The sequence below is a fragment of the Scyliorhinus torazame genome, chromosome 2 (genome assembly GCF_047496885.1).
Source record: "Scyliorhinus torazame isolate Kashiwa2021f chromosome 2, sScyTor2.1, whole genome shotgun sequence".
Lineage (NCBI taxonomy): Eukaryota > Metazoa > Chordata > Chondrichthyes > Carcharhiniformes > Scyliorhinidae > Scyliorhinus > Scyliorhinus torazame.
The window spans coordinates 6,297,166-6,322,175 of NC_092708.1; the positions used below are offsets into that span (position 1 = coordinate 6,297,166).

At 50.0% G+C, this 25,010-nt stretch overlaps 1 protein-coding gene across 1 annotated transcript in view; it reads right to left on the reverse strand.

Annotated features, from left to right (window-relative positions):
• Positions 1-21,085: 21,085 nt before the first annotated feature.
• The window catches only part of LOC140385859 (chondroitin sulfate synthase 2-like), a 91,288-nt gene continuing 87,363 nt past the window's right edge, over positions 21,086-25,010 (reverse strand). The window contains exon 4 of the mRNA XM_072468456.1: positions 21,086-22,665. Within this exon, the coding sequence (XP_072324557.1) occupies positions 21,403-22,665 (1,263 nt within the window). The 3' untranslated portion in view covers positions 21,086-21,402. The remainder of the gene's footprint in view (positions 22,666-25,010) is intronic.

The following is a 25,010-nucleotide window of genomic DNA, read 5'->3' on the forward strand; positions in this document are numbered from 1 at the left end:
ACAGTGTAGAGGGAGCTTTACTCTGTGTCTAACCCCGTGCTGTACCTGTCGTGGGAGTGTTTGATGGGGACAGTGTAGAGGGAGCTTTACTCTGTATCTAACCCCGTGCTGTACCTGTCCTGGGAGTGTTTGATGGGGACAGTGTAGAGGGAGCTTTACTCTGTATCTAACCCCGTGCTGTCCCTGTCCTGGGAGTGTTTGATAGGGACAGTGTCGAGGGAGCTTTACTCTGTATCTAACCCCGTGCTGTACCTGTCCTGGGAGTGTTTGATGGGGACAGTGTAGAGGGAGCTTTACTCTGTATCTAACCCCGTGCTGTACCTGTCCTGGGAGTGTTTGATGGGGAAAGTGTAGAGGGAGCTTTACTCTGTATCTAACCCCGTGCTGTACCTGTCCTGGGAGTGTTTGATGGGGACAGTGTAGAGGGAGCTTTACTCTGTATCTAACCCCGTGCTGTCCCTGTCCTGGGAGTGTTTGATAGGGACAGTGTCGAGGGAGCTTTACTCTGTATCTAACCCCGTGCTGTCCCTGTCCTGGGAGTGTTTGATAGGGACAGTGTCGAGGGAGCTGTGTTGCATTGAGAACACTGAGGCTGTCTGTGTAATTAATCTCCGACGGGCTCGAAGATTGTGCTGTTGTGACATGTGGTAAATGCTGAGTTCTGGGCAGATGTTCAAACAATGCTTTCTCGATTGTATGAAATTGGAATCCAGGCCAGACACGTGTGTGTCAGGTTGCAAGAAGATAATGAGCCTTTGTCTGGTGTTTGGAGCCTTGTGGAAATTAACAGCAGCCCTGGCACTGAGCCCCTTACAGCACGAAAGGACCCTGAACACGTCACAATCCCGGCTTTCCCAATATCCCCGAGGAGAAAGTACTGGCCTGGACTGAGGGGAATTAGTCATCTGGAATAATAAATAGCAGTCATCAGGAATTGGGACCAGAAAACATGTTTGGCTTCCTAACAAACTTTCCAAAACACTGGCTCAGTCTCCAGTGGACACACTTCAAAATCTGGGCAGCAGACTTTCGTGACGGATGTGAAGGCATTCGGGAGGGTGTAGCAACTTCACCAGAATGGTTGCAGGGGAACTTCAATTACAGGGAATGATTGGGGAAGTTGGGCTGGTATTCTTGGGGAAGAGATGGATGAGAGGAGAACAGCATACAGTGCAGAGGGCCATTCGGCCCATCGAGTCGGCACTGACCCACATCAGTCCTCACTTCCACCCTATCCCCGTAACCCAGTAACCCCTCCTAATCTTTTTGGACACTAAGGGCAATTTATCACGGCCAATCCACCTAACCTGCACATCTTTGGACTGTGGGAGGAAACCGGAGCCCCCGGGGGAAACCCACGCACACACGGGGAGAACGTGCAGACTCCGCACAGACAGTGACCCAAGCCGGAATTGAACCTGGGACCCTGGCGCTGTGAAGCAACTGTGCTAACCACTGTTGTACCGTGCTGCCCGGGAGAGTTGATCAAGCACCGGCCATGGTGGAGCCGTACAGGGGCCGGATCGTAAGGAACAAGTGCCCCCACGGCACAGGCCCACCCGCAGATCGGTGGGACCCGATCACGGGCCAGGCCACCGTGGGGGCACCCCCCCCCACCCCACCCCCCCCACCCCCCACCCCCACCCCACCCCCCACCCCCCCCACCCCCCCGCACCCCGCCCCACCCCCCCCACCCCCCCCCCCCACCCCCCGGGGAGGTCAGGTCCCCCCTCCCGGGGTCAGGTCCCCCCGCGCCCACCCCAGGTTCAGGTCCCCTCGCGCCCCCCCAGGGTCAGGTCCCCCCACGCCCCCCCCAGGGTCAGGTGTCTCCCTCCCCCCCCCCCAGGGGTCAGGTCCCCCCTCTCAGGGTCAGGTGCCCACGCGCCCCCCCCAGGTTCAGGTCCCCCCGCGCCCCCCCCAGGGTCAGGTGTCTCCCCCCCCCCCCCCAGGGGTCAGGCCCCCCTCCCAGGGTCAGGTCCCCCCGCGCCCACCCCAGGGTCAGGTCCCCCCACGCCCCCCCCAGGGTCAGGTGTCTCCCTCCCCCCCCCCCCAGGGGTCAGGTCCCCCCGCGCCCACCCCAGGTTCAGGTGTCTCCCCCCCCCCCCAGGTTCAGGTCCCCCCGCGCCCCCCCAGGGTCAGGTGTCTCCCCCCGCGCCCCCCCCAGGTTCAGGTCCCCCCGCGCCCCCCCAGGGTCAGGTGTCTCCCCCCGTGCCCCCCCCAGGGTCAGGTCCCCCCGCGACCCCCCAGGGTCAGGTGTCTCCCTCCCCCCCCCCCCCAGGGGTCAAGTCCCCCCGCGCCCACCCCAGGTTCAGGTGTCTCCCCCCCCCCCCAGGTTCAGGTCCCCCCGCGCCCCCCCAGGGTCAGGTGTCTCCCCCCGCGCCCCCCCCAGGTTCAGGTCCCCCCGCGCCCCCCCCAGGGTCAGGTCCCCCCGCCCTCCCCGGGGACTGCACCAGCCAACTGCCAGGTCCCACCCACCGTGTGGGACGATGTCCAATCCACGCCGGCGGGACTGACCGGAAATGGACGGCTGCTCGGCCCATCGGGGCCCAGGGAATTGCCGGGGGGCCGCTGCCAACGGCCCCCGCCCAAAATCCGGCACCGGAGAATGTGGCAGCCGACGTCGGTGTGGAGGGGCGGCATCCTCACTGCCCCCTGGGGATTCTCCGACCTAGCCGGGGGGGGGGGCGGTGAATCCCGCCCTGGATTTGTGTCCTCATTTGTAAAGACAGAACCAAAGTATGTGTTTAGTTGCTCAGCCATTTCTTTGTCCCCGATGATACATTCCCCTGTTTCTGACTGTGTGGGACCTACATTTGTCTTCACCAATGTTTGTTCTTCACATACCAATAGAAACTTTTATAGTCAGCCTTTATGTTCCCTGCAAGCTTATTCTCCTACTCTATTTTTCCTCTTCTTAATCAATCCCTTGGTTCCTGCTTAATGCCATTCCAATATCACCACGACAGGCGTCTCTATAACACAACCATTAATGTTATTTAGCCCTTGGTGGTTCTCAGCTTTACCCATACAGATTGCACATTGTCGGAGCTAATATCCTTCTTCACTGTTGTGTTAATTTCCTCTTTATCTAAGCACTGTAACTCCACCGCCTTTTCCTTTTTGTAGGTCCTTCCTAAGTACTGAATAACCCTGGTCATTCAATTCCCATCCCTGGTCACCCTGCAGCCATGTCTTCATAATCCCGACTAAATCACCCCGTTTACATTTATTTGTGCGATTGGTTCATCCGCTTTATTGCGAATGCGTCCCACATTACGGCACAAAGCCTTGAAGCTCGTCTTTTTCACATTACTCGTCCCGCTCCCAATATTGTTCACTGTTTGAATCTGGTTCTTGGTTTCTCTGCCAATCATTTTTCTTATTCACCTTTCACCTTTTGTTCTTATCCTTGATTCCTCCTCCTTACTTACATCCCCCTGCCCTTTTAGTTTAAACCCTCCCCAGCCACTCTAGCTAGTACCCCCACCCCCTCCAAAGTGTATCAGTCCCAGTCCTGCCCAGGTGTAACCCGTCCAGTTTGTACAGGTCCCACCTCCCCCTGAACCGGTCCCAATGCCCCAGGAATCTGAAACCCTCCCCCTCACACCATCCCTTCAGCCACAAATTCACCCGATATATCCTGTCATTTCTACTCTGACTAGCACGTGGCACCGGTAGTAATCCTGAGATCACTACCTTTGAGGTCCGATTTTGTAACTTCCTTCCTAGCTCCCTGTATTCTGCTTTTAGGACCCCATCCCTTTTTCTATCAATGTCGTTTGTACCGATATGTACTACGACCACTGGCTGTTCACCCTCCACCTCCAGAATGTCCTGTACTCGCTCCGAGACATCCTTGACCCGAGCACCAGGGAGGCAACACACCATCCTGGAGTCTCGTTTGCGGCCAGAGAATTGCCTGTCTATTCCCCTATTAGGGGTGGCACAGTGGTTAGCATTGCTGCCTCACAGCACCAGGGGCAAGGGTTGAATTTTGACTTTGGGTGAGTGTCTTTGCGGAGGCAGGCCAGTCGATTTCGGTGGGAGTGGAGCTGGCTGGTTAGTCAATTTCAGCAGGAGCTGAGAATTTTTTTTTTTTAAATTAGTGTTTTAGGCGGGAACAGGAAGTCGACCCGCGGACGTCTGGGAAGACCCTCACCAATAAATTCTGGTGGAGAGGAAACCCGAGACACTACACGTGTAGTGTCTCCCACCCGCCCCCCTCCTCTAACCTAATAATAAAACCCATTGGTCTGAGGTAAGTAACATATTTTATTATATTATTATTATTTTTTATAAAAAATTTAATTTAGTTGTTAGCCAGATCTTGGTAGAAAGTTAGAGGAATGGCAGGGAAGGGAGTGCAATGTTCCTCCTGCAGGATGTTTGAGGTGAGGGATGCCGTTAGTGTCCCTGCTGATTTTACCTGCAGGAAGTGCTGCCATCTCCAGCTCCTCCAAGACCGAGTTAGGGAACTGGAGCTGGAGTTGGAAGAACTTCGGATCATTCGGGAGGCAGAAGGGGTCATAGATAGCAGCTTCAGGGAATTAGTTACACCAAAGATTGGAGATAGGTGGGTAACTGTAAGAGGGTGCGTGGTGTCTCGGATCGTGTTTTCCGGGTCCTTAGGGGGGAGGGGGAGTAGCCCCAAGTCGTGGTCCACAGTGGCACTAACGACATAGGTAGGAAAGGGGACAAGGATGTCAGGCAGGCTTTCAGGGAGCTAGGATGGAAGCTCAGAACTAGAACAAACAGAGTTGTTATCTCTGGGTTGTTGCCCGTGCCACGTGATAGTGAGATGAGGAATAGGGAGAGAGAGCATTTAAACACGTGGCTACAGGGATGGTGCAGGCGGGAGGGATTCAGATTTCTGGATAACTGGGGCTCTTTCTGGGGAAGGTGGGACCTCTACAGACAGGATGGTCTACATCTGAGCCTGAGGGGCACAAATATCCTGGGGGGGAGATTTGTTAGTGCTCTTTGGGGGGGTTTAAACTAATGCAGCAGGGGCATGGGAACCTGGATTGTAGTTTTAGGGTAAGGGAGAATGAGAGTATAGAGGTCAGGAGCACAGATTTGACGTCACAGGAGGGGGCCAGTGTTCAGGTAGGTGGTTTGAAGTGTGATAGTTGATAGGGTTGCGAAGAAGGCCTATGGAGTGTTGGCCTTTATTGGTAGAGGGATTGAGTTCCGGAGTCAGGAGGTCATGTTGCAGCTGTACAGAACTCTGGTACGGCCGCATTTGGAGTATTGCGTACAGTTCTGGTCACCGCATTATAGGAAGGACGTGGAGGCTTTGGAGCGGGTGCAGAGGCAATTTACCAGGATGTTGCCTGGTATGGAGGGAACATCTTATGAGGAAAGGCTGATGGACTTGAGGTTGTTTTCGTTGGAGAGAAGAAGGTTAAGAGGAGACTTAATAGAGGCATACAAAATGATCAGGGGGTTGGATAGGATGGACAGTGAGAGCCTTCTCCCGCGGATGGAAATGGCTGGCACGAGGGGACATAACGTTAAACTGAGGGGTAATAGATATAGGACAGAGGTCAGAGGTAGGTTCTTTACGCAAAGAGTAGTGAGGCCGTGGAATGCCCTACCTGCTACAGTAGTGAACTCGCCAACATTGAGGGCATTTAAAAGTTTATTGGATGAACATATGGATGATAATGGCATAGTGTAGGTTAGATGGCTTTTGTTTCGGTGCAACATCGTGGGCCGAAGGGCCTGTACTGCGCTGTATTGTTCTATATTCTATGTTCTATGTGTCTACTTCAATGCCAGGAGTATACGAAACAAGGTAGGGGAACTGGCAGTATGGGTTGGTACCTGGGACTTCGATGTTGTGGCCATTTCGGAGACATGGATAGAGCAGGGACAGGAATGGATGTTGCAGGTTCCGGGGTTTAGGTGTTTTAGTAAGCTCAGAGAAGGAGGCAAAAGAGGGGGAGGTGTGGCGCTGCTAGTCAAGAGCAGTATTACGGTGGCGGAGAGGATGCTAGATGGGGACTCTTCTTCCGAGGTAGTATGGGCTGAAGTTAGAAATGATTTGGAGGAAAATGTAACTGGTCTGATTAGTAAGTTTGCAGACGACACAAAGGTTGGTGGAATTGCGGATAGCGATGAGGACTGTCTGAGGATACAGCAGGATTTAGATTGTCTGGAGACTTGGGCGGAGAGATGGCAGATGGAGTTTAACCTGGACAAATGTGAGGTAATGCATTTTGGAAGGGCTAATGCAGGTAGGGAATATACAGTGAATGGTAGAACCCTCAAGAGTATTGAAAGTCAAAGAGATCTAGGAGTACAGGTCCACAGATCACTGAAAGGGGCTACACAGGTGGAGAAGGTAGTCAAGAAGGCATACGGCATGCTTGCCTTCATTGGCCGGGGCATTGAGTATAAGAATTGGCAAGTCATGTTGCAGCTGTATAGAACCTTAGTTAGGCCACACTTGGAGTATAGTGTTCAATTCTGGTCGCCACACTACCAGAAGGATGTGGAGGCTTTAGAGAGGGTGCAGAAGAGATTTACCAGAATGTTGCCTGGTATGGAGGGCATAAGCTATGAGGAGCGATTGAATAAACTCGGTTTGTTCTCACTGGAACGAAGGAGGTTGAGGGGCGACCTGATAGAGGTATACAAAATTATGAGGGGCATAGACAGAGTGGATAGTCAGAGGCTTTTCCCCAGGGTAGAGGGGTCAATTACTAGGGGGCATAGGTTTAAGGTGAGAGGGGCAAAGTTTAGAGTAGATGTACGAGGCAAGTTTTTTACGCAGAGGGTAGTGGGTGCCTGGAACTCACTACCGGAGGAGGTAGTGGAGGCAGGGACGATAGGGACATTTAAGGGGCATCTTGACAAATATATGAATAGGATGGGAATAGAAGGATACGGACCCAGGAAGTGTAGAAGATTGTAGTTTAGTCGGGCAGTATGGTCGGCACGGGCTTGGAGGGCCGAAGGGCCTGTTCCTGTGCTGTACATTTCTTTGTTCTTTGTTCTTTGTTGAAAGGAGAGGTCACCCTGTTGGGAGTTTTTTATAGGCCTCCTAATAGTTCTAGGGATGTAGAGGTAAGGATGGCGAAGATGATTCTGGATAAGAGCGAAAGTAACAGGGTAGTTATTATGGTAGACTTTAATTTTCCAAATATTGACTGGAAAAGATATAGTTCGAGTACAATAGATGGGTCGTTTTTTGTACAGTGTGTGCAGGAGGGTTTCCTGAAACAATATGTTGACAGGCCAACAAGAGGCGAGGCCACGTTGGATTTGGTTTTGGGTAATGAACCAGGCCAGGTGTTGGATTTGGAGGTAGGAGAGCACTTTGGGGACAGTGACCACAATTCGGTGACGTTTACGTTAATGATGGAAAGGGATAAGTATACACCGCAGGGCAAGAGTTATAGCTGGGGGAAGGGCAATTATGATGCCATTAGACGTGACTTGGGGGGGATAAGGTGGAGAAGTAGGCTGCAAGTGTTGGGCACACTGGATAAGTGAGGCTTGTTCAAGGATCAGCTACTGCGTGTTCTTGATAAGTATGTACCGGTCAGGCAGGGAGGAAGGCGTCGAGCGAGGGAACCGTGGTTTACCAAGGAAGTGGAATCTCTTGTTAAGAGGAAGAAGGAGGCCTATGTGAAGATGAGGTGTGAAGTTTCAGTTGGGGCGATGGATAGTTACAAGGTAGCGAGGAAGGATCTAAAGAGAGAGCTAAGACGAGCAAGGAGGGGACATGAGAAGTATTTGGCAGGAAGGATCAAGGAAAACCCAAAAGCTTTCTAAAGGTATGTCAGGAATAAGTGAATGACTAGGGAAAGAGTAGGACCAGTCAAGGACAGGGATGGGAAATTGTGTGTGGAGTCTGAAGAGTTAGGCAAGATGCTAAATGAATATTTTTCGTCAGTATTCACTCAGGAAAAAGATAATGTTGTGGAGGAGAATGCTGAGCCCCAGGCTAATAGAATAGACGGCATTGAGGTACGTAGGGAAGAGGTGTTGGCAATTCTGGACAGGCTTAAAATAGATAAGTCCCCGGGACCTGATGGGATTTATCCTAGGATTCTCTGGGAGGCCAGGGAAGAGATTGCTGGACCTTTGGCTTTGATTTTTATGTCATCATTGGCTACAGGAATAGTGCCAGAGGACTGGAGGACAGCAAATGTGGTCCCTTTGTTCAAAAAGGGGAGCAGAGACAACCCCGGCAACTAGAGACCGGTGAGCCTCACGTCTGTAGTGGGTAAAGTCTTGGAGGGGATTATAAGAGACAAGATTTATAATCATCTAGATAGGAATAATATGATCAGGGATAGTCAGCATGGCTTTGTGAAGGGTAGGTCATGCCTCACAAACATTATTGAGTTCTTTGAGAAGGTGACTGAACAGGTAGATGAGGGTAGAGCAGTTGATGTGGTGTATATGGATTTCAGCAAAGCGTTTGATAAGGTTCCCCACGGTAGGCTATTGCAGAAAATACGGAGGCTGGGGATTTAAGGTGATTTAGAGATGTGGATCAGAAATTGGCTAGCTGAAAGAAGACAGAGGGTGGTGGTTGATGGGAAATGTTCAGAATGGAGTACAGTCACAAGTGGAGTACCACAAGGATCTGTTCTGGGGCTGTTGCTGTTTGTCATTTTTATCAATGACCTAGAGGAAGGCGCAGAAGGGTGGGTGAGTAAATTTGCAGACGATACTAAAGTCGGTGGTGTTGTCGACAGTGTGGAAGGATGTAGCAGGTTACAGAGGGATATAGATAAGCTGCAGAGCTGGGCTGAGAGGTGGCAAATGGAGTTTAATGTAGAGAAGTGTGAGGTGATTCACTTTGGAAGGAATAACAGGAATGCGGAATATTTGGCAAATGGTAAAGTTCTTGAAAGTGTGGATGAGCAGAGGGATCTAGGTGTCCATGTACATAGATCCCTGAAAGTTGCCACCCAGGTTGATAGGGTTGTGAAGAAGGCCTTTGGAGTGTTGGCCTTTATTGGTAGAGGGATTGAATTCCGGAGTCGGGAGGTCATGTTGCAGCTGTACAGAACTCTGGTACGGCTGCATTTGGAGTATTGCGTACAGTTCTGGTCACCGCATTATAGGAAGGATGTGGAGGCTTTGGAGCGGGTGCAGAGGAGATTTACCAGGATGTTGCCTGGTATGGAGGGAAAATCTTATGAGGAAAGGCTGATGGACTTGAGGTTGTTTTCGTTGGAGAGAAGAAGGTTGAGAGGAGACTTACTAGAGGCATACAAAATGATCAGGGGGTTCGATAGGGTGGACAGTGAGAGCCTTCTCCCGCAGATGGAAATGGCTGGCACGAGGGGACATAGCTTTAAACTGAGGGGTAATAGATACAGGACACAGGTCAGAGGTAGGTTCTTTACGCAAAGAGTAGTGAGGCCGTGGAATGCCCTACCTGCTACAGTTGTGAACTCGCCAACATTGAGGGCATTTAAAAGTTTATTGGATAAACATATGGATTGTAGCGCACAAAGACTCCGTGAGACGAATAGAGTGAAATCGATGAGGCTTTATTAAGCGTGTCTGTTCCCCAGCAGCTCGATAGTAAACTGGCCTGTGGGGGAAGACACCGGCTTCTTATACTTCGCCTTCAGGGCGGAGCTTGAGGTCAACGGCCAACCAGGACCCGGGATCTGTCAGCCAATGACATTAGGGCTTCCAGTCCCACATGACCCCCAATACATACTACCACATGGATGATAATGGCATAGTGTAGGTTAGATGGCTTTTGTTTCGGTGCAACATCGTGGGCCGAAGGGCCTGTACTGCGCTGTATTGTTCTATGTTCTATGTTCTATGAGTCTGCATGTTCTCTGAGCTACATACTGACTTGGGAATATATCTCCATTCCTTCAGTGTTGTGAGGTATAAATCCTGGAAATCCCTCGCTTACCTGCAGAACATCGACTGTAATACCCAAGAATGCAACTCACCACCACCTTCTCAATATATAAGGATGTGGAAGCATTGGAAAGGGTGCAGAGGAGATTTACCAGAATGTTGCCTGGTATGGAGGGAAGATCTTATGAGGAAAGGCTGAGGGACTTGAGGCTGTTTTCGTTAGAGAGAAGAAGGTTAAGAGGTGATTTAATTGAGGCATACAAGATGATCACAGGATTGGATAGGGTGGACAGTGAAAGCCTTTTTCCTCGGATGGTGATGCCTAGCACGAGTGGACATACCTTTAAATTGAGGAAAGATAGATATACGACAGATGTCAGAGGTAGGTTCTTTACTCAGAGAGTAGTAAGGGCGTGGAATGCCCTGCCTGCAACAGTAGTGGACTCGCCAACAGTAAGCGCATTCAAATGGTCATTGGATAGACATATGGACGATAAGGGAATAGTGTAGATGGGCTTTAGAGTGGTTTCACAGGTCGGCGCAACATCGAGGGCAGAAGGGCCTGTACTGCGCTGTAATGTTCTCAATTAGGGATGGTAGGTAAATGCTGACAGGGCCACGGGAAAACCCTCCCAAACATAACTTGCAGAAAATCAAAATTTAAAACCCTGAAAATCTAAGCTTCTCCAAATAATGAAGTCCCTCTTCCTGGTCCCACTCTTACAGGCAGGTGGTGGGATTGTCACTGGACTAGTTATTCGAGACGCAGAGTGATGCTCTGGGGACCCAGGTTTAAATCCCAGCACTGCAGATGCTGCAATCTGAATTCAATAAAAAGTCTAATGATGACGGTGAAACCATTGTCGATTGTTGTAAAAACCCATCTGGTTCACTAATGTCCTTTAGCGAAGGAAATCTGCCGTCCTTACCTAGTGCTCTCGAGGGAGGGCAGCGAAGGTTCACCAGACTGATTCCAGGGATGGCGGGACTGTCACATGAGGAGAGATTGACTCGGTTGGGATTGTTCTCGCTGGAGTTCAGAAGAAAGAGGGGGGATCTCATAGAGACTTATAAAATTCTGACAGGACTGGACAGGGTAGATGCAGGGAAGATGTTACCAATGATGGGTGTGTCCAGAACCAGGGGTCACAGTCTGAGGATTCAGGGTAAACCATTTCGGACAGAGATAAGGAGACATTTCTTCACACAAAGAGTGGTGAGCTTGTGGAATTCATTCCCACAGGAAGTAGTTGATGCTAAAACATTGAATATAGTCAAGAGGCAGCTGGATATAGCACTTGGGGAGAATGGGATCAAAGGCTATGGGGAGAAAGCAGGATTAGGCTATTGAGTTGGATGATCAGCCATGATGGTGATGAATGGCGGAGCAGGCTCGAAGGGCCAAAAGGCCTCCTCCTGCTCATATCTTCTATGTATCTATGTAGTCTGGCCATACGTGACTCCAGACCCACAGCACCGTGGCTGAGTCTCAAATGCCCCCAGTTCCAGGGTAATTAGGCAATAAACGCTTATTTCTGGAAGAGCACGCGATGCCCACAAAAAAAGTAAATCTCCTCTGTAATCTCTCCAAGGTCTTGACATTATTCCTGTCTTGTGGAACCCCAAATGTGTCGAGAACATACTTGCTGTTTTTCTCTGGTATAAAGCCCATATCCTTTTGCAATTGTTTCTCCATTTGTCCCTTATATACATCCCAACTCACAATTGCAGCATTATTTTGCTTTGAAAATGCATTAAAATAATAACGTAGTGTTTGATTTTTATTCTGTGTCACATAAGAACATTAGAACTAGGAGCAGGAGTCGGCCATCTGGCCCCTCGAGCCTGCTCCGCCATTCAATGAGATCATGGCTGATCTTTTGTGGACTCAGCTCCACTTTCCGGCCCGAACACCATAACCCTTAATCCCTTTATTCTTCAAAAAACTATCTATCTTTATCTTAAAAACATTTAATGAAGGAGCCTCTACTGCTTCACTGGGCAAGGAATTCCATCGATTCACAACCCTTTGGGTGAAGAAGTTCCTCCTAAACTCAGTCCGAAATCTACTTCCCCTTATTTTGAGGCTACGCCCCCTAGTTCTGCTTTCACCCGCCAGTGGAAACAACCTGCCCTCTTCTATCCTATCTATTCCCTTTATAATCTTATATGTTTCTATAAGATCCCCCCTCATCCTTCTAAACTCTAAAGAGTACAGTCCCAGTCTACTCAACCTCTCCTCGTAATCCAACCCCCTCAACTCTGGGATTAACCTAGTGAATCTCCTCTGCACACCCTCCAGTGCCAGTACGTCCTTTCTCAAGTAAGGAGACCAAAACTGAACACAATACTCCAGGTGTGGCCTCACTAACACCTTATACAATTGCAGCAAAATCTCCCTAGTCTTAAACTCCATCCCTCTAGCAATGAAGGACAAAATTGCATTTGCCTTCTTAATCACCTGTTAACCAACTTTTTGCGACACATGCACTAGTACACCCAGGTCTCTCTGCACAACATGTTTTAATATTTTATCATTTAAATAATAATCCCTTTTGCTGATATTCCTACCAAAATGGATAACCTTCCATTTGTTAACATTGTATTCCATCTGCCAGACCCTAGCCCATTCACTTAGCCTATCCAAATCCCTCTGCAGACTTCCAGTATCCTCTGCACTTTTTGCTTTACCACTCATCTTAGTGTCGTCTGCAAACCTGGACACATTGCCCTTGGTCCCCAACTCCAAATCATCTATGTAAATTGTGAACAGTTGTGGGCCCAACACTGATCCCTGAGGGACACCACTAGCTACTGATTGCCAACCAGAGAAACACTCATTAATCCCCACTCTTTGCTGTCTATTAATTAACCAATCCTCTATCCATGCTACTACTTTCCCCTTAATGCCATGCATCTTTATCTAATGCAACAACCTTTTGTGTGGCACCTTGTCAAAGGCTTTCTGGAAATCCAGATATACCACATCCATTGGCTCCCCGTTATCTACCGCACTGGTAATGTCCTCAAAAAATTCCACTAAATTAGTTATGCACGACCTGCCCTTTATGAACCCTTGCTGCGGACTTCCGGGTGCGGCGATGACCAGCTGAGTCGCACGTTTCGGCAGCTCCCTGTGAAACAGTCTTTTGGGCTCTTGATAGGAGCCCCAACGGCAATTTTGACGGCTAAAAACACTGTGCGGTAAACCAGAAGGGAATCCCCCCTGGATACGGATGAAAAAGGAGGAGAGAGTGGCCGGATTGCAGTGGATCCTTTAGAACAGCGGCAAGGAAGGCAAGCAAAAACCAAGATGGCGTCGGAAGGTGGCAGTTTAACATGGGGCCCTGAACAACAAGAGTTCTTGAAATGCTGTGTGGAAGAGATCAAAAAGGAAATGAAGAAAGAGCTGTTGGCCCCGATACTACAGGCGATCGAAGGGCTAAAGGAGGAACAAAAGACCCAGGAGCGGGAGCTTCGGGTCGTGAAGGCAAAGGCAGCCGAGAATGAGGACGACATACAGGGCCTGGTGGTGAAGACGGAGACGCATGAGGCACATCAGAAACGATGTGTGGAAAGGTTGGAGGCACTGGAGAACAACGCAAGGAGGAACAACCTGAGGATTCTTGGTCTTCCTGAAGGTGCGGAGGGAGCGGACGTCGGGGCATATGTGAGCACGATGCTGCACTCGTTAATGGGAGTGGAGGCCCCGGCGGGTCCGTTGGAGGTGGAGGGAGCATACCGAGTGATGGCGCGAGGACCGAGAGCAGGAGAAATTCCCAGAGCCATAGTGGTGAGATTCCTCCGTTTTAAGGATAGAGAAATGGTCCTTAGATGGGCAAAGAAAACTCGGAGCAGTAAATGGGAGAACGCGGTGATCCGCGTTTATCAAGACTGGAGTGCGGAGGTGGCGAGAAGGAGGGCGAGCTTTAATCGGGCCAAGGCGGTGCTTCATAAAAAGAAGATAAAATTTGGAATGCTGAAAACGGCAAGACTGTGGGTCACATATCGAGGGAGGCACCACTACTTTGAGACGGCGGATGAAGCGTGGACTTTTATTGTGGAAGAAAAACTGGAATGAGCGGGTTATTAAAAAGAACGTTTGAACAAAGTGGTGGGGCGAATGTGGGGGGCGAAGAGGGGGGTTAAAAAGGGGGGAAAGATGAGTTTTATGTACTAATCCTGCGATGTGGTAACTTTTCTCTCTTCCACAGGTGGTGATGGGGGGAGGAGGGGAGGTGGAGGAGATGGGGCATTGGCCATTGGGGCCAGGGCCAAGGGAGAAGCGCGGGCTTGGTTCCCGCGCTATGATAATCATGGCGGGAATAGAGAAGCAGGAAGGAGGGGGCGTCGCACGGTGCGAGCCGAGGTCACGGGGGGAAGCCGAGGTCGGCCAGAGTTTGCTGACTTCTGGGAGCAACATGGGGGGGGTAATTACGCTAGCGGGGGATCTAGCGGGGGGGGGGTGGGAATTACTGGGTTGCTGCTGCTGGGGAGAGGGGGGAGCTGGTATGGGAGGGGATGGGCGGGGGGGGCACCGCCTGGGGGAGATACAGCTGCGTGGGAACCGGGTGAGGAGCTGGAAAAAGGGGATGGCTAATCGACAAGGGGGGGGGGTAGGAAGCCCCCCCAACCCGGCTGATCACGTGGAACGTGAGAGGGCTGAACGGGCCGATAAAGAGGGCACGGGTACTCGCACACCTTAAGAAACTTAAGGCAGATGTGGTTATGTTACAGGAAACGCACCTGAAACTGATAGACCAGGTTAGGCTACGCAAAGGATGGGTGGGGCAGGTGTTCCATTCGGGGCTAGATGCGAAAAACAGGGGGGTGGCTATATTAGTGGGGAAGCGGGTAATGTTCGAGGCAAAGACTATAGTGGCGGATAACGGGGGCAGATACGTGATGGTGAGTGGCAAACTACAGGTGGAGACGGTGGTTTTGGTAAACATATATGCCCCGAACTGGGATGATGCCAATTTTATGAGGCGGATGCTAGGATGCATTCCGGACCTAGAGATGGGAAAGCTGATAATGGGGGGAGATTTTAATACGGTGTTGGAACCAGGGCTGGATAGGTCGAAGTCCAGGACTGGAAGGAGGCCGGCAGCAGCCAAGGTACTTCAAGATTTTATGAAGCAGATGGGAGGTGTAGACCCGTGGAGATTTAGCAGACCTAGGAGTAAGGAGTTCTCGTTTTTCTCCTATGTCCATAAAGTCTACTCGCGAATAGACTTTTTTGTGCTGGGAAGGGCGTTGATCCCGAAGGTGAGGGGAACGGAGTATACGGCTATAGCCATTTCGGATCACGCTCCACACTGGGTCGACTTGGAGACTTGGAGACAGGGGAGGAAACAGGAGGGCGCCCACCCTGGAGAATGGACATGGGACTAATGGCAGATGAGGGGGTGTGTCTAAGGGTGAGGGGGTGCATTGAAAAGTACTTGGAACTCAATGATAATGGGGAGGTCCAGGTGGGAGTGGTCTGGGAGGCGCTGAAGGCGGTGGTAAGAGGGGAGCTGATATCAATAAGGGCACATAAAGGGAAGCAGGAGAGTAAGGAACGGGAGCGGTTGCTGCAAGAACATTTGAGGGTGGACAGACAATATGCGGAAGCACCGGAGGAGGGACTGTACAGGGAAAGGCAAAGGCTACATGTAGAATTTGACTTGCTGACTATGGGCACTGCAGAGGCACAATGGAGGAAGGCACAGGGTGTACAGTACGAATATGGGGAGAAGGCGAGCAGGTTGCTGGCACACCAATTGAGGAAAAGGGGAGCAGCGAGGGAAATAGGGGGAGTGAGGGATGAGGAAGGAGAGGTGGAGCGGGGAGCGGAGAGAGTGAATGGAGTGTTCAAGACATTTTATAAAAAATTATATGAAGCTCAACCCCCGGATGGGAGGGAGAGAATGATGGGCTTCTTGGATCGGCTGGAATTTCCCAAGGTGGAAGAGCAGGAAAGGGTGGGACTGGGAGCACAGATCGAGGTAGAAGAAGTGGTGAAAGGAATTAGGAGCATGCAGGCGGGAAAGGCCCCGGGACCGGATGGATTCCCAGTCGAATTCTATAGAAAATATGTGGACTTGCTCACCCCGGTATTGACGAGGACCTTTAATGAGGCAAAGGAAAGGGGACAACTGCCCCCGACTATGTCTGAAGCAACGATATCGCTTCTCTTAAAGAAGGAAAAGGACCCGCTACAATGCGGGTCCTATAGACCTATTTCCCTCCTAAATGTAGATGCCAAGATCCTGGCCAAGGTAATGGCAATGAGAATAGAGGAATGTGTCCCGGGGTGGTCCACGAGGACCAAACTGGGTTTGTGAAGGGGAGACAGCTGAACACGAATATACGGAGGCTGTTAGGGGTAATGATGATGGCCCCACCAGAGGGGGAAACGGAGATAGTAGTGGCGATGGATGCCGAGAAAGCATTTGATAGAGTGGAGTGGGATTATTTGTGGGAGGTGTTGAGGAGATTTGGTTTTGGAGAGGGGTATGTTAGATGGGTGCAGCTGTTGTATAGGGCCCCGATGGCGAGCGTGGTCACGAATGGACGGGGATCTGCATATTTTCGGCTCCATAGAGGGACAAGGCAGGGATGCCCTCTGTCCCCATTATTGTTTGCACTGGCGATTGAGCCCCTGGCGATAGCGTTGAGGGGTTCCAAGAAGTGGAGGGGAGTACTTAGAGGAGGAGAAGAACACCGGGTATCTTTGTATGCGGACGATTTGCTACTATACGTGGCAGACCCGGCGGAGGGGATGCCAGAAATAATGCGGATACTTGGGGAGTTTGGGGATTTTTCAGGGTATAAATTGAACATGGGGAAAAGTGAGTTGTTTGTGGTGCATCCAGGGGAGCAGAGTAGAGAAATAGAGGACCTACCGTTGAGGAAGGTAACAAGGGACTTTCGTTACCTGGGGATCCAGATAGCCAAGAATTGGGGCACATTGCATAGGTTAAATTTAACGCGGTTGGTGGAACAAATGGAGGAGGATTTCAAGAGATGGGATATGGTATCCCTGTCACTGGCAGGGAGGGTGCAGGCGGTTAAGATGGTGGTCCTCCCGAGATTCCTCTTTGTGTTTCAGTGCCTCCCGGTGGTGATCACGAAGGCTTTTTTTAAAAGGATTGAAAAGAGCATCATGGGTTTTGTGTGGGCCGGGAAGACCCCGAGAGTGAGGAAGGGATTCTTACAGCGTAGCAGGGATAGGGGGGGGGCTGGCACTACCGAGCCTAAGTGAGTATTATTGGGCCGCTAATATTTCAATGGTGAGTAAGTGGATGGGAGAGGAGGCGGGAGCGGCGTGGAAGAGATTAGAGAGGGCGTCCTGTAGGGGGACTAGCCTACAGGCTATGGTGACAGCCCCATTGCCGTTCTCACCGAGGAACTACACCACAAGCCCGGTGGTGGTGGCTACACTGAAGATTTGGGGACAGTGGAGACGGCATAGGGGAAAGACTGGAGCCTTGGGGGGTTCCCCGCTAAGAAACAACCATAGGTTTGCCCCGGGGGGAATGGATGGGGGATATGGAATGTGGCAAAGAGCAGGAATAACGCAACTGAAAGATCTGTTTGTGGATGGGAAGTTCGCGAGTCTGGGAGCGCTGACCGAGAAATATGGGTTGCCCCAAGGGAATGCATTCAGGTATATGCAACTGAGGGCTTTTGCGAGGCAACAGGTGAGGGAATTCCCGCAGCTCCCGACACAAGAGGTGCAGGACAGAGTGATCTCAAAGACATGGGTGGGGGATGGTAAGGTGTCAGATATATATAGGGAAATGAGGGACGAAGGGGAGACTATGGTAGATGAACTAAAAGGGAAATGGGAAGAAGAGCTGGGGGAGGAGATCGAGGAGGGGCTGTGGGCAGATGCCCTAAGCAGGGTAAACTCGTCGTCCTCGTGTGCCAGGCTAAGCCTGATTCAGTTTAAGGTATTACACAGGGCGCATATGACTGGAGCACGGCTCAGTAAATTTTTTGGGGTGGAGGATAGGTGTGCGAGGTGCTCGAGAAGCCCAGCGAATCATACCCATATGTTTTGGTCATGCCCGGCACTACAGGGGTTTTGGATGGGGGTGACAAAGGTGCTTTCAAAAGTAGTGGGGGTCCGGGTCGAACCAAGCTGGGGGTTGGCTATATTTGGGGTTGCACAAGAGCCGGGAGTGCAGGAGGCGAGAGAGGCCGATGTTTTGGCCTTTGCGTCCCTAGTAGCCCGGCGCAGGATATTGTTAATGTGGAAAGAAGCCAAGCCCCCGGGGGTGGAGACCTGGATAAATGACATGGCAGGGTTTATAAAGCTAGAGCGGATTAAGTTCGTTCTAAGGGGGTCGGCTCAAGGGTTCACCAGGCGGTGGCAACCGTTCGTCGAATACCTCGCAGAAAGATAGATGGAATGGAAAAAAGAAGGCAGCAGCAGCAGCCCAGGATCGGGGGGAGGAGGAACCAGCAGGACTCTCAGGGTTGTTAATATATACTGTATAATATGTATAGCTCGTTCCGACAGATAATTATATATTGGACTGTTAAATTATATTTTTGGAGAGTGTTACTTGTGATAAGGCAGTTGCCAATTAGGGTTAGTTTTGATTTTTGTTATTTATTATTTATTCATTTTTTGTTTATAAAATAGGTCATTGTTATTTGTGTTGTTATAATATTGTGTAAAGGATGCACAATGTACTGTGTTGGTTGACCAAAAATTTTCAATAAAATATTTATTAAAAAAAAAATGAACCCATGCTGCGTCTGTCCAATGGGACAATTTCCATCCAGATGCCTCGCTATTTCTTCCTTGATGATAGATTCCAGCATCTTCCCTACTACCGAAGTTAAGCTCACTGGCCTATAATTACCCACTTTCTGCCTACCTCCTTTTTTAAACAGTGGTGTCACGTTTGCTAATTTCCAATCCGCCGGGACCACCCCAGAGTCTAGTGAATTTTGGTAATTTATCACTAGTGCATTTGCAATTTCCCTAGCCATCTCTTTTAGCACTCTGGGATGCATTCCATCAGGGCCAGGAGACTTGTCTACCTTTAGCCCCATTAGCTTGCCCATCAGTACCTCCTTAGTGATAACAATCCTCTCAAGGTCCTCACCTGTCATAGCCTCATTTCCATCAGTCACTGGCATGTTATTTGTGTCTTCCACTGTGAAGACCGACCCAAAAAACCTCTTCAGTTCCACAGCCATTTCCTCATCTCCCATTATTAAATCTCCCTTCTCATCCTCTAAAGGACCAATATTTACCTTAGCCACTCTTTTTTGTTTTATATATTTGTAGAAACTTTCACTATCTGTTTTTATATTCTGAGCAAGAATACTCTCATAATCTATCTTACTCTTCTTTATAGCTTTTTTAGTAGCTTTCTGTTGCTCCCTAAAGATTTCCCAGTTCTCTAGACTCCCACTAACTTTGGCACTTTGTATGCTTTTTCCTTCAATTTTCTACCTTATTTCCTTAGATATCCACGGTCGATTTTCCCTCTTTTTACCGTCCTTCCTTTTTGTTGGTATAAACCTTTGCTGAGCACTGTGAAAAATCACTTGGAAGGTTCTCCACTGTTCCTCAACTGTTTCACCATAAAGTCTTTGCTCCCAGTCTACCTCAGCTAGTTCTTCTCTCATCCCATTGTAATCTCCTTTGTTTAAGCACAAAACACTCGTGCTTGATTTTACCTTCTCACCCTCCATCTGTATTTTAAATTCCACTATATTGTGATCGCTCCTTCCGAGAGGATCCCTAACTATGAGATCTTGAATCAATCCTGTCTCATTACACAGGACCAGATCTAGAACCGCTTGTTCCCTCAAAGGTTCCATTACATACTGTTCTAGGAAACTATCGCGGATACATTCTATAAACTCCTCCTCAAGGCTGACTTGACCGACCTGGTTAAACCAATCAACATGTAGATTAAAATCCCCCATGATAACTGCTGTACCATTTCTACATGCATCCGTTATTTCTTTGTTTATTGCCTGCCCCACCATAATGTTACTATTTGGTGGCCTATAGATTACTCCTATCAGTGACTTTTTCGCCTTATTATTCCTGATTTCCACCCAAATGGATTCAACCGTATCCTCCATAGCACCGATGTCATCCCTTACTATTGCCCGGATGTACTATTCCCGTACCAGCCTCCCCGAACAGGCGCCGGAATGTGGCGACTAGGGGCTTTTCACAGTAACTTCATTTGAAGTCTACTTGTGACAAGAAGTGATTTTCATTTTCATTTCATTTCATGTCATCCTTAAATAACAGAGCTACACCGCCTCCCTTACCATCCACTCTGTCCTTCCGAATAGTTTGATACCCTCGGATATTTAACTCCCAGTCGTGACCATCCTTTAACCATGTTTCAGTAATGGCCACTGAATCATAGTCATTCACGATGATTTGCGCCATCAACTCATTTACCTTATTCCGAATACTACGAGCATTCAGGTAAAGTACACTTATGTTGGTTTTTATGCCTCTGTTCTGAATCTTAACACCTCAATCAGTAACCTCTCCTAAGTTATATTTCCTCTTAACTTTTCTCCTAATTTTCCTTGTCGTTGAACCCATATCTTCATGTAACAACCTGCCGCGTCGCTTACCATTAATGTTTTTTTACTTCCCGTTTTATTCCTTTTAGTATTCCTGGTCCTATTCACTGAGCTCCCCTCAGTCACTGTACCTTGTACTGTCGCCCTTTTTGATTTTTGACTATGGCTTCTCTGCCTTACACTTTCCCCCTTACTGCCTTTTGTTTCTGTCCCTGTTTTACTATCTTCCAACTTTCTGCATCGGTTCCCATCCCCCTGCCACATTAGTTTAAACCCTCCCCAACAGCTCTAGCCAACACCCCCCTGGGACATCGGTTCGAGAGAGTCACACTCTCTGTAACTTCCCTTCTCGCTTCCAATGCCTTATTCAATATAGCTTACTCCCAAAATCCACTATGGATTTAGCAAAGGCTCACTGATCACTCACTTCTTCCCCAGAACCGCTTTGCCTGTCTGTTGGTTCATTCCTCGCCCTCCCCCTCCATATATTCCAGTCATCCTATCCACTCCAACCTCGATCACATTTTGCCCACCCCCTCTCACACTCACTGCCCCACTCTCAGTCCCCTTCCCCTGTGTGTAACCCTCCCCTAAACCCCAGCACTCAGGGGCACCTCCAGGTCAGAGTGTCTCTTGTTTAATAGAGAGGCTCACTGATGGACAAGGCAAGGAGTAATGTGTTACATCGTTTATTGTAAAAATAGAATCTGGGCAGATGTTGGGGTTGAGCTGTAGAGAAGTCTGTGGCGGCAGTCCGCGTGCTCTGCTGGAGAAACTGTGGATATTCGGTTGACCAACACGCCTCTTTGATCTGTCGATGAGCCTGCCGTTTGGTTGAGAAAGTGGGATTGGAACAGTCTCAGCTGGGTAAGGAATGGGTCCTGTTACTCAAGCAAAGGACAGGAGGGGGGAATAGAGCAACCAGGGGAGTAACATGGACCATCGGCTGTTCCTCGACTGACAGTCAATCGCCTTCAGGGCTGTCCAGCCTCAGGTGCTGTTCCCCTGCTCCTGCTCAAACAACAGCATTGCCAGCTGGGAACGCGAGCCCAGGGCCTGGAGATTACTCTGCACACACTGATGGTAAATCTCCTCACTCACCCGCGGGCTGCACATCCTTTGGCCGTACCTCTGGCGCAGGGCGGGCTCGACAGCCCGAAACACATGGAGGCTGGAGTACTGGACGAACATTTCGTACAGGTCCAGGGTCTCCAGGATTTCCTCGTTCTCCAGGGCATCGGAAGCCATCCTGCCTCGTGCCGCCATGTAGTCAGAGTTGTAAAAGCAGGCGGCATCAAAGAAGTCGCGGTCAAAATGTCCGGAGTCTTTCAGCAGGTCGATGGTCAGCGGCGGTGGCTGGTTGCGATAGGCGATCGTTGGGTTATATTCCTGGAAGTGGATGGGGAAAAAAAGCTGCCATTGGTTGATGGTGTTCATGCGGCAGCGGTTCAGGAATTCAAAGTTGACCTCCATGTTGATGCCAGTGACAAAGAACAAGGTGTCCACTGGGTGCTTCTTGGAGATAATGTCCATGATTTTTAGCTGGCATGGTGAATCAGTCTTCACACTAATCCAGGGAATCTTTGTTTCCGGATACTTCCTCTCACAGTCCAGGATCTTGGCCTTGACGCTGCTGAAGATGTCATCCTCATTGACCCTCTGAGCTTCGAAGGGGTCATAGATGAAGAGCAGGGTTAGGATGGCGTTCTCATTGTTCTCCAGTGCGTTGAGGGTGTACAGTTCAATGAAGCGAATGGCCTGGTCCCTCTCGTGGACACTGAGCGGGAGGATGATGTGAACCCTCGTGGCCTCGGTCACATACGGCATTGGGATGATCTCCACGTTGCTGAGTGGCCGGATGAGGTGGACCCTCTTGGTGATGGAGCGTGTGTGTCCTTTCTGGGTAACCACCTCCAGTTGCAGGTCCAGTGTGTACTCCATACCACGAGTGGGGTCAAATCTGCGGTAGCCGTTGAGGAGATGCTGTTTGCGCAGGTGAAGTGTGGGTTGGTATTTCTTATTCAGCTCCTCCACGGCTGTTTCAATGATGTTCCTGATGTCACTCTTGTCAATCCCATGCAACTCACATTTCGGAGACCCGTCTACACAGGAGAAGATCTGGTCCTCAGTGAAGTAATCCCAGCGAAGGACCTCAAACCTGGTGCGGGGCTGGAAAGGGGGGCTAATCCCGATGGGCCAGCTGCCGGCTTTCTCCCCCTCAGCTGTTAGGCCACTGACATTTCGGATTTCATCCTGAAAAGTGACGCAAAAAGAAGAGTTACGAAGTTGAAGAGGTCATTCTATCCCTCGAGTCTCTGCAGAGCACGAGCGAGGCCATCAAGCCCATTGCAACACTCAATTAGACCATCAGACATGAAATGAAATGAAAATCGCTTCTTGTCACAAGTAGGCTTCAAATGAAGTTACTGTGAAAAGCCCCTAGTCGCCACATTCCGGCGCCTGTTCAGGGAGGCTGGTACGGGAATTGAACCGTGCTGCTGGCCTGCCTTGGTCTGCTTTCAAAGCCAGCGATTAGCCCAGTGGCAGAATGAGGCCATTCGGCCCATCGAGTCTGCTTCGTCATTAGATCCTCGCTGATCTGTCTCGATACTTCATTTCCCTGACTTTAACCCATTCTCTCAACACACCCTTCCGAGAGAAAAATCTATCATCTCTTTCTTGTAAACCCCAATTGAACCCCAGCCTCAGTTTCTTTTCTGTGGGAGAGGGTTCCAGAATGTTCCAGATTTGCACTCCCCTCTGGCTGCTCCGTCACCTCACCCTGAACGGCCTGGCTCCTATTTGAATATCCGATTATTTTGTAAAAAATTAATTATTGGGATGACGGTGCCGCTGGTTAGGCCCAGCGTTTATTGCCCCTCGCTAATTGCCCTTCAGAAGGTGGGGGTGAGCTGCCTTCTTGAACCGCTGCAGTCCCTGAGGTGTAGGTACACCCACAGTGCTGTTAGGGAGGGAGTTCCAGGGTGTTGCCCCGGCGACAGTGAATGAACGGCGATATATTTCCAAGTCAGGGTGGTGAGTGACTCGGAGGGGAACCTCCAGGTGGTGGGGTTCCCAGGTATCTGCTGCTCTTGTCCTTCTAGATGGGCGTGGTCGTGGGTTTGGAAGGTGCTGTCTAAGGAACCTTGGTGAATTATTACAGTGCAGCTTTATGTAATTGATAAGAATCCCGACAGTGCATCGAGAGTACAACACTCCAAAAAAGGGCACTCCCTCACCTTATCCCCGAACCTTGTGCATCAATCATGGCCAATCCACCTAACCTGCTCATCTTCAGACTGGGAGGAAACCGGAGCATCCGGAGGAAACCCACGCACACAGGGCTGAGAAAATGCAAACTCCACACAGACAGTCACCCAAGGCCGGATTTGAACCCAGATCCCTGGTGTTATGAGGCAGCAGTGTTAACCACTGTGCTGCCTCACAGCTTGTAGATGGGACACACGGCTGCCACTGTGCGTCGGTGGTGGAGGGTTTGAATGTTTGTGGAAGGGGAGCAATCAAGCGGGGCTGCTTTGTCCTGGATGGTGTTGAGCTTCTCGAGTGTTGTTGGAGCCGCGCTCATCCAGGCAAGTGGAGAGGATTCCATTGCACCATTCCACTCCTCTTTTCCCAAAGGTAGAGGAGTCGAGAACTGGAGGGCAGAGGTTTAAGGTGAGAGGAGAGAGATGCAAAATAAATTTCTTCACACAGAGGGTGGGGAGTGTCTGGAACGAGCTGCCAGAGGCGGTGGGACAATTTTCTCCTTTAAAAAGCAGTTAGACAGTTCCATGGGCAGGGTGGGTATAGAGGGATATCTGGTTTAGCTCACAGGGCTAAATCGCTGGCTTTGAAAGCAGACCCAGGCAGGCCAGCAGCACGGTTCAATTCCCGTAACAGCCTCCCTGAACAGGCGGCGGAATGTGGCGACTAGGGGCTTTTCACAGTAACTCCATTTGAAGCCTACTTGTGACAATAAGCGATCTTCATTTCATTTTCAAATGCAGGCAAGTGAGACTAGCTCAGTGACAGAAACTGGGCAGCATGGACAAGCTGGGCCCAAGGGCCTGTTTCCATGCTGTAAACATCTGTAACTCTATCTGAATGAATGTACAGTAAAGGCTCGGACTGAAAGCAAAGTTTGAAGAGGAGAAACCGTCAATAAAACCATCAACTGAAATAAAGATTATTTTTCCCCCTTTATGTATCCCGATTTCCCCCTCTGCGTTTGTCTGTGTGTGAGAGTGAGTGTGTGTGTGAGTGTGTGTGTGAATGTGTGAGTGTGTGAGAGAGTGTGTGAGAGAGAGTGTGTGTGAGAGAGTGTGTGAGAGAGTGTGTGTGTGAGAGAGTGTGTGTGAGAGAGTGTGTGTGTGAGTGTGTGTGAGAGAGTGTGTGTGAGAGAGTGTGTGTGTGCGAGTGTGTGTGAGAGAGAGTGTGTGTGTGAATGTGTGAGTGTGTGTGTGTGAGTGTGTGTGTGAGAGAGTGTGTGAGAGTGTGTGTGTGAGAGAGTGTGTGTGAGAGTGTGTGTGAGAGAGTGTGTGTGAGAGAGTGTGTGTGTGAGTGTGTGTGAGAGAGTGTGTGTGTGTGTGAGTGTGCGT